This window comes from Rhincodon typus, chromosome 35 (genome assembly GCF_021869965.1).
Source record: "Rhincodon typus isolate 14 chromosome 35, sRhiTyp1.1, whole genome shotgun sequence".
NCBI lineage: Eukaryota > Metazoa > Chordata > Chondrichthyes > Orectolobiformes > Rhincodontidae > Rhincodon > Rhincodon typus.
In genome coordinates this window covers 16,335,108-16,345,505 of record NC_063366.1, presented here as the reverse complement: position 1 = coordinate 16,345,505, position 10,398 = coordinate 16,335,108, and the positions used below count along the sequence as shown (strand labels likewise).

The following is a 10,398-nucleotide window of genomic DNA, read 5'->3' as shown; positions in this document are numbered from 1 at the left end:
CCCCCCCCCCCCCCCCCCCACGGTTGAATCCATTACAATACTTTGTGCTAAAATCTGAGGAATTCCCTCAATCAAGGGCCTTGCTCTGGAAATATCAGGTGTTATTGAATGTATAATGTGAATCATTGTGAGAAGTGCTATCAGAAGGAGTAGAGTTACTTGTTTTAATTGTGCTCCTTTAATTTCAAAATATATTTATTACTGGGCATCATTTACAAAATATGTTTAAAGGCTGTTTTTGCTTCCATTTTCTCATCTCTGGTATTCCTGTACTGATTTTGGCTCATCAGTATTGTTGAATGTACTTTGCAGGATTCTGCAGTAAAACTGAACAAGTGCTTATTTGGTAGGCATAACACCCTGTGTAGCCCCTGTTTCTCCCAGTGCTTCTCAGCAGCAGGACTTCTCCATCACCAAGGCAACAAAACAGCCCAGGGGACTGGAAGTCTCAAAATGGTCACTGACAAAAGGTTATGGGACAGAGTTTAAGAATGTTTTTCTTCAATTGGATTGATCTCTTGTCCAGGTACAGAAACTGTTGTAGATATACTCACAGAGTTGTAGAGATACATAGGTGTAGATATCTGCACAAATATATGTAGTCACAGATAGATACACATAAACATGTGTATGCTGATAAACACAGCACACACAAAGATAAAGAACAGGCAAATTTTATCATAGAACATTACTGTTTTGTTCATTTGACAAAGCCCAACCAAAGTCCAGCGCACGATAAGAACAAAAAAAAGGAACAGCCTCCTGAAACCTGCTCCACCATTCAGTACAATCATAGCTAATCTTCAGCCTCAATACCACTTTGCTACCAACTTCCCAAATCCCGTGATTGCCTAAGAGACCAAATATATGACTATCTCAGTTTTAAATGTATTAAACGATGGAGCATCAACAAGACACTAGGGATAGAAACTTCTAAAGATTCATGACCCTCTGAGGGAAGAAATTTATCTTCATCCTAATACAAAGTGATTGGCCCTTTATCCTGTGACCCTCCAACCCTACCCCATCACATTCTCGACTCCTTAGGCAGTGGATTCATCCTCTTAGTGTCTGCCCTGTCAAGCTGCTTCGTAAGACCTCAGGAACAGGGTTTGAGACCACTACAAGCGCACTCCACAAGTTACACCTTCAGTCACCATTTCCCACTTGAACCATTGAGAAAATGTTAAAGCTTTAAACTGAGCATTATAGAAGTGGGGGGATTTGTACCTTGAACATTCATCTCAAGGACTTGACCCAGGATCTGAAGGGAAAGTCAACTAGCCATCCAGTTGCCAGGCATCACCATTGAGCTGACGATAAGGTGGAAACAACGTGACTTAAAGTTGATGTGTGAACCCAAGACTCTTCAAGTCAAGTTTCAGTGCACTTCAGTCCTCAGCTTTGTACATTCAAAGAGCCAAACTGACACAGGGAGCCATAAGGGACTGAGACTACAAAGGAGTTTGATATGTGTTTACTTTCTTGTCTTAAACATGTGTTACTCCCCTGTTTGCATGATCTCCATTCTGTCACAAGTTGAAGCCTTTCATTCTCTGTGCTGTTTCTTCTCATGTGTTTGTGGTCCAAGCTACGGTGCCTAAGAGATTCCAAATCTAGGGGTGTCCTGCCAAGGATTGAAGGCACTTTGGAGCTAAATTTCAGTCTGGTGTGGTGGACAGCAGGCATACAGTATCAAATAGAACAGCTGTTTTACATCCTCCACCCAATATGACCTTGAGCGAGGTGTAAAACCAATATTGGCCTTTTCATTCTCAGAGATAAAGGGCACATTCAGCAGGCATCATATATCTAGGCGGGACACAGTTATTGCCATGAGGGGACAGGATGGAATAGCAAAGATACAAACTTGTGAAGCCAAGTTCTACCCTGCACAGTTTTGCCTGTGTCATTCTGAGATAACTGAGTGGAGGGGACAGGTGCAGTGGCAAGTGGTAGGTTGACAGTGCTGAGTGAAGTCTAAATGGTTAAGAACGGGGTTGGAAAGGAGGAGGTAGGAGTAATTATAAGAGTAGAACATCATCTAAGAATGGATCTCTCTTGTTGGCAGAGAAGAGTAACCCATTTGCTTTGCTGTCTTAACTGTGAGTTGTGGTGCACAGTAAGTGGGGCATTAATGTAGTGACAGCCACCTGCTGACAATAGAAGCTCAGAGTTTTTCCAGATTTTCAAGCACAGACCAGCAAAGGTTTTTATGCCAGGTTGTCAGATATGAAAAAACATTGGGGCTTTTTCCAGTTTCCTAGATTGTCTAGTCCCTTCATAAGGCAACCCATAATAGTGCAGAGAGACCCAAAAAGTGTGTCAACTATAGATGCCTTAACATTAGTGCAAAATCTAGAGCTTTTATCAGGGAGAAGGAAGACAGTGGTCTCAGGATTAAAGCTACACCAATCAGTTGTGCGTTGTGAAGCACAAATTACCATGCAATTGCATGATGATTTAGGGAGTGGTTTAAGGAGTCTGCACACATGCTCATTTCAAGTTGTCTCACTCATGATGCTGCATTGTGTGCTGGGGTTGGGGGGGGGGGGGGGGGGGGGGGGGGGCGGGGGGGTGGGGGGGGGGGGGGGGATGGTGCTTTGTAATAGCTAACATACAGGAAAACTAAACATTCATTGAATTGGGCCCTAACTGGCACCACGACAATTTTAAGCATTAATTAATGACAAAAGTCCCGAAGCCTAGGCCACAACAGAGGAGCGTACTGCACTGGAATGTGAGTGCGGAGATGTTGTAGATTACTGGTAGATTTGATTCTCGATGCTTTGAAATGTCCTCTCACCTGGAATCATCCAAGCACAATCCTGCGACAAGCACACTTTTTCATTCTGTTTGGAGGCTATTGAAATTTAACTATCCAATCAGGCCTATCTTTTTTCACATCACTTTTACATTTGAAGAAATACCACCTATTTATATCCCTTCATAATGCAAAGTGTCAACCATTGTCATGGTGACAGAGGCCTGCTGACTTGGGCTGTATCCCTACATGCAACAAAGAAGGTATCTTTATTCTCTTACTTGATTTTGCCTTTTCCCTACTGCTCACTCCTACCACCAGCTCAGCATGGCCAGTCATTCAACTTTGAAACGTTATTATAATTCTGGTTCAGTACTGATGTACAAGCTACATTGCAAAATTCTGAGCCCTACCATTGCCAACTGGGATTCACTCCACCCTTTGAGGAATGGTTTTGTGATGTGGTTGACAGGAAGGCCGTAGTGCCCATGGTCAATGTGTTACATTGCCCTTGATTTGAAGATACCAACCTTCAGTCTTCCATTACAGAAATTAGACCGTTAACATCTTTTTTCTTTAGATTATGCAATTGGACAGTTCACATAGCCTCATTGAGATTGTTACTGTGTAGGTATCTATATTCTTATTCTTTCATGTCCCACTGCCCACAGTTATAAATTGGCTTTCCCCTGCACATTATTTTGATGGCTTGGCTTGGCTGCTCCAGGGTAGTGAGGGGTTTGCCCTCCTTGGCTATGGATGCTGTGGCTTTAATGTGGATTTCTTCCCTTTTTATATATGTTTTGTTTTGTTTAGGAGAGGCAGCTCTCAACGATGGGGGCCACCAATTCCCGACTGATGAGCACCCTGACTCACATGAAAGACCGGTGCAGTGAGACCCAGCTGAACGGCGTGACGTCATCGCACCCTCCCCCCCGCCTGCAGATCACCGAAAATGGCGAATTCCGTAACGCCAGTGGCCACTGATGCAAGGGGAAAGGAGGCGGTGGGGTGGGTGGGTGGGAAGAAAGCCAGGTCAGATGCAAATCATCTTCCCTGCCGATCATCCTTTCACTTCATCACTCTCTTTCCCCTGTCCCTGCCCTTAACACTCCCCATAAAGCACAGGCCTGTGGTGGAATGGAACTGACAAACAGTGGAGTGAAAACCAATTGTAACTATTAACAATATTTTATATCCTCTCATCATTCACGCACGAACACTCCCAAGTCCCATGGCTGTGGATAATGCCTGGATCTTGATGCACTTAAAAGTGGTATATTTTTCATTGCACTTTTCTACTTGTGCCATGTTTAAATGGCCTGCTGTATGAGAAAGAAAAGGAAAACATTTCAGATATAAATATATATAATATATAAATAAATATAACAATGTACAGTGCACAAAAATCTCCATGGTTACCTGGAGATTAGGTTTGTCTGAAACCTTCATTGATAGGGCTGTTAATTTCTTTCCAGGATTACATGTATGTTTACTGAATGTCAGATAGCAAGAAGTCATTACAGATCTTGATGTGTTGGTCTGGTTTACTGGAAAGGAAGTGTGTGCTGCCATTGCCATGTGCATTCCCCCAGTTGCACTCTTCTATTTCCTGCACCCAAGGTGTTTGTATCAATTCTTCTCACGTCTATCAGGCTTTTGAAGTAATTTGCCTTGAGAAATTCATATGTACCTCAAATTTCTGTCAAAATGGAACAAATCGGACCTCACTTGATTGATTGAGATTATACAGTGGGATTCAATTACATTTGTGCATAACAGATTAATTTGAAATTCCTTTATTTTTCTTAAAAGACATTTATATAGTGCCTCTCATAACCACTTGACATCTCCAAAGCACTTTGTCGCTTTTGCAATGTAATCCTGCCGTAATGTAGAAAATACAGCAGCCAATTTGTGTACAGCAAGCTCCCCACTGATAGTCATGTGATAATGACCAGCCAATTTATTTTACAGTGACACTTGTTTAATATTATCAAGACGTTCAGATCTCTACCTTGTTCTGATTTGACATTTATATGCCCCTGAAAGAGCAAGCATTACCTTGGTTTAATGTCATACCTGAAAGGCAACACTTCTGATGGAACAAAACTCAGTATTGCACTGTGAGAGTCAGGCTGAATAATGCACTCAAATCTTCGGATTGGGACTTGAGCCCACAACCTTCTAAATCAGAGGAGTGCTATTGACTGAGCTATGGCTGACATCAGGTTTTAGATGTTAACATATCCGGTAAAACAATTAATGGAGGATCCTTAGCTGACTACTTTGTTCTAGTAAATATATGTTTCACACAACTTCATTGACAATCCAGCACCTGTTTGGTTTGTTAACCTAATCATGTTTCCTCCCTGTGAACAGTAGATTCACAGATCTTACATTTTGAGATGTTCCTGAAAGTAAATGCTAACAGTCCAACTCCTCCCAGTCTGAAACGAGAAGCCAAACTCCTGCTGGCAATATAGACTAGAAACTAAACCCTGACTGGTCTCAAATGGAGGAGTCTATTCTTATTCATCTCAAGTTTGGAAATCCCAAATCCATCCGGATTGCCAAGCTAGAAGACCAATGTTTGCTCATCTTACACTAAGGAGTCCTGTGATGCTCATTTCAAGCACAATAATCCCAACTTCTGCTATTCAACTGGAATTTTCTGCAGCAGAATCAGAGGTAGATGACAATGTGGAATCTGAAATACAAACAAATCAGCCATGATCTTATTGAATGCTGGAACAGGTTCAAGGTGCCAAATAGCTACTTCTGGATATTTGTATGTGGTCCCAATTTCTGCTGGTATCAAACAAGGAAACGTGAACTCCATTGATTTGTAAGCTACAAGGCCAATCCTGCTAATCCCTCACACTAGAGCCAAATTACTGCTGGTTTCAAACTAAAGAATCCCATTTTTTGTTGGTGTCACAGTGGAATCCCAATTTCAGTTGGTCTTAGGGAAATTAAACTGAAGGCCAAATTCCCACTGGTGTCAATATAGAATTCTAACTCCTAATGGCACAACTTCTGCTGGCATCTGCAAATAAAAGCTCAACTTTTTAAAGCTAGTTTCAAATTTGAAGCACAAATCCTCCTGATCTCAAAATAGAAGTCTCAACTGCTCAAAGGTCCTCAGACCCAAAACCCTGATTCCTTTTGGTTATCAAAACTTAAAAATATGACACCTGTTAATATCTGGGACCAAAGACCCTTACCTCTGCATCACCATAACAATTTGGTCTCTTGGACTGGAAGCCCAGACTACTGATGGTGCCTTGGTCCCAAAGCACCAACTCCTGCTGGTTAGCAAGTAAAGCCTGACTCTTGTTCGTCTCCTGTACCCAATGGTCCAATATTCATTTGTCTTTTGGATGCAAAGCCCTGAATCCTCCTGGTTTGCTGGACTTTAAATATAAAAGCTGGAAGATAGAATTTACTATCAAGTAATTACCAATTACAGAACAACAAAGTAAAGATCCTGGGTGAGCTTTCAGACTATGTAGAATGATAGTGGACATTACTGAACGAGACTCCTTGGGTTTATGCAAAACAAACCCACAATTTTTCATTTTTCTGAGTCCCTCAAAGTTTGTCAATGGTGTAGCAAATTTGAAGTTTGGGTGTTAGTGATGCAAAGAATCAGATATGTTTGTGGTCAGGATCAAGGTAGCAAGCAGTGCAGATAATCAAGAGGTTGGGGTCATGCTGATCATTAGTTTGTTTCTTGGAGAAAAGAAAGAATTTTATTTTCATATGATGTCTTTCTCTACTCAACATGCTGTTTTAATACAAAATGCTTTATAAAGTGAAGTTGCTGTTGTTTTGTGGAAATTGCAGCAAACAATTTGCATATAGCAAGCTCCCACAGAGATCAGTGTGGGATATTGCTGGGACAATCTGTTTGTTGATAATTTTCAAATATAAATATTAACCAGGAGACTAGGGTGAACAGCTCTGCTCATTTTCAGGTAGTGCCATGGGATCATTTGTATGAATCTGAAAGGGATAAGATGAGATCTCAGCTTAACTCTTCATTTGAAGAGTGGCACCTCTGACAATGCAGCACCTTCTCAATCCCATGTGAATGTCAAGCTTATTGTTTTTACTCAAATCCCTGCTTCATTTTCTTTAGCCTTCTTTCAGTTAGCCATGCTATTTTTTTCTCTTTTTCCTCAGGCCTACCCAAGTGCCCATCCCTCATAGTCAAGCCTTTGATGATCAACTGGCAGCAGACTAATTAAGCACAGTAGAGTCCCAATCACACCCTGCCCACACACAGTACCTGTATTTGAGGGGACTGGCCCACTGTTAAATATTTGGTCCCCTCTTTAAGCCAGAGCATTGAGCCTAACCTCACCATCTGATGCCTGCTTGAGCCAGCAGCGCATTCAAGTTAACCCTAAAGTTTATACACCAGTTACAAGGCATGAATCAGGATTATGATGGAATACTTTTCACTGGATGTATTCAGTTCCAACAGTGGTCAAGAAGCTTTATACCATTTATGATCAAGCAGCACAGTTGATTGGCACACTCATCCGCCATGTTAAAGGAGCATCTCATATTCATGTAGGTATGTCAAGAAGCAGCAGAAGTTTCATCCAGTAGAAAACAAAGTGACCTCTGTCATAGAGTAGGGCTGGCTTTTTCACATATGGTGCATTGGCTTGGGCTAACCACAAAATCTCATTCCCAATTATTAGCAACTATCAAACAACCACTGCAGCCTATAATTTTGTTTGGAGATAATTATAGAAATGAGTAAGCCATTAAGAGCTAGACAATTCAAACATCAATGGATCAGATCTAAGTTCTAGTCCTGTGGTGGTGGAAAATTAAACAACTGAATGGAGGAGGATGCTTCGTAAAGATCTCTCCTCAATGATGGGGACCCCAACACATAATTGCAAAAGATAAGGCCAAATTATGTGCACCTACCTCCAGCCAGAAGTTCTGAGTGGATGAGCAATTTCAGCTTGCTGCAGAGATGCCAGCATCACAGAAGTCAGTATTCAACCAATTTGATTCATCAAATTTGTGACATCAACAAACAGCTGAAGGCCTGCAAAGGCTATTAGCTGTGACAGAAACCCAGCTATAATACTGAAGAGTCTACTCCAGAATTTGTTGCACACCTGAAGAACCTATTCCAGGACAGCTGCAATCCACCCAGTGTGGAAACTTGCCCCAGGAAGGTCCTGTACATGATAAACAGGACAAATCCAACATGACCAATTATCAGTTTACTCTTGATCATCAATAGTGATGGAAGGGATCATCAACAGTGCTATCAAGCAGCACTTGCTTAAGAATAATTTGCTCACAGATGGTTGGTTTGGGTTCCACCAAGGTCACTTTGCTCCTGATCTCATTACAGCCTTAATTCAAGCACGGAGAAAATAGTTGAATTCTAAAGATGAGGTGAGAATGACTGGCCTTGACATTAAAACTACATTTGACCAACTGCGGTATCAAGAAGCCAAGCAAAACTGAAGTTGAAAAATCACTGGTTGGAGTCACACCTGGCACAAAGAAATATGGTTGGTTGTTGAACATCAGTCATTTCAGCTCCAGGATATCTCAGCAGGAGTTCTTCAGGTTCTAGTATTCTAAGCCCAACTATGTACAGTTACCTCATCAATGACCTTTCTAATCATAAGGTCAAAAATGGGCATTCTCACAGATGTTTGCACAATGATCACTGTTACTTGTAACTTGTCAGTGAGATGGTATACATCCAAATACAGCAAGATTTGAACAATATCCAGGCTTGGCCTGACAAGTGGCAGGACTATTTTTCACCATGTAAGTGACAGGCAATGATTATCACCAACAAGAGAGAATCTGACCATTGCCTCTTGACAGTCGATAGCATTACTAGTACGATTCCCTCACTTATCAACATGGGGATCACCACTGACCAGAAGCTGACTGAGCTAGTCACATAGATGCATTGATTCTCAAGCAGGTCAGAGGTTAAGAATCTTGCAATGAGCAACTCATCTCCAGACTCCCAAAGCCTGTCCACCATCTATAAAGCACAAGACAGGACCGTGATGGAAATTTCCCTACTTCCTGGATTCCAACAACACTTAAGAAGCTTGACACCATGCAGAACAAAGCAGCCTGTTTGATTGGCATCCACAAACATTTACTCCACCACCAATGATCAGTAGCAGCAGTGCTCATCCTGGTTGGAAATTTATCACTATTTCTTCCCTGACATTGTGTAAAAATCAGAATTCCCTCACTGTCACTGTCACTGGCAGAAATCTTGGAACTCCCTTCCTAACAGTATTATAGGTGTACCACAGCAAATAGACACCTGCAATTCAAGAAGGGCAGCTTGTCATTACTTCCTCAAGGGCAATTAAGGATGGACAATAAATGCTGGCCCATCGAGAAATGCTCACAACCCTGACCTGTTTTTTATAAAATCAACATTTTGAGCCTTTTCCACCATTCAGTTCAATAACAGGTGATCAATTTCTTATTTCAGTTTACTTACATTAGTTCCATAAGCCCTTATTGATACAAAAATCTATTGTGCCAGTGATGAAACATTCAGTTGACTCTCCAGCATTTTGAGGAGGAGGTGGGTGTTGGTGGTGTGGTGTAATGAGTTCCAGATTTCTTTCTGTGAATAAATTCTTTGTGACAACACCCCAAATGGCCTACCTCTAATTTTAATGTTCTGCCCCTTAATCTGGAATCTTCCATTACTTTCTCACTGTCCGCCACATGCAAGGAAACGTATGCTAACAGACAATAGTATCAACGGAGGCCTTTCCAAACTTGCAAAACAAAGAAGTTCCATTGTTGGATTTTCAAACTAAGTGAAGCTCATGAACATCGGTGGCATGGAGAAGGTTGAGTTTTGTTCACGGATTAAAGATGCATTATTAAACACAAAGAACTTCTGGAGTTAATACTAGCCCTAATAATTAAAGTATAACTCTAAAACGATTAAAGGAAAGTAAATAAGGAAATAGAGGAAATGTTTCTTCAGTTAACTTTACCACTGATGTGCATACTCAAATAACATATACCTTTATATTTCAATGCATTTTCTTACAAATCAGACACTAGGTTGACAAATAATTACACAACAGCTTTCTGAACCTCAACTCTAATATTTATTTAAAATTTAGCTGCAGTGCACTTTTCTTTTTATTCTGTGCTCAACCCCCATAATTTTTTAGGCATGACCATGCACACTTTCTTTTCACAGAGAAAGACCTATTTGGTACCTTGCAGGCTGCTACATGATGAACACCTGTGCAGCTCAGTGGAAATGTTCATCAATGCATCCCAAAGTCAAGGAATTTCTTTTAAAATAGAGTCACTGTTGTAATGTTGAGTATGTGGCAGCCAATTTGTGCATAGTAAAATCTCAAAAATCAATCACCAAATAATCTACATGGAATATTATCAGCTGAGGGATAAGTTATACCATGCAGTAAAGTGGAAAAAGAAACCTTCCTCTTTAATAAACTACCAATGTATTTCACCGTTACTGGCAGAGACCTTGATGTAATGTTATATGCAAAAGATAGCACCTTTGACAGAACACTGCACCCTCAATATAGCACTGGCAGTATCAGCCTACATTTTCTGTTCAA

At 41.1% G+C, this 10,398-nt stretch overlaps 1 protein-coding gene across 3 annotated transcripts in view; it reads left to right on the top strand.

Moving 5' to 3' along the window:
• syngap1a (synaptic Ras GTPase activating protein 1a) overlaps positions 1-9,446 on the top strand; it is a 311,203-nt gene extending 301,757 nt beyond the window's left edge. For all 3 annotated transcript variants that reach the window (XM_048616705.1, XM_048616706.1, XM_048616707.1), the window contains one exon: positions 3,581-9,446. In XM_048616705.1, the coding sequence (XP_048472662.1) occupies positions 3,581-3,751 (171 nt within the window). In that variant the 3' untranslated portion in view covers positions 3,752-9,446. The remainder of the gene's footprint in view (positions 1-3,580) is intronic.
• Positions 9,447-10,398: the final 952 nt, after the last annotated feature.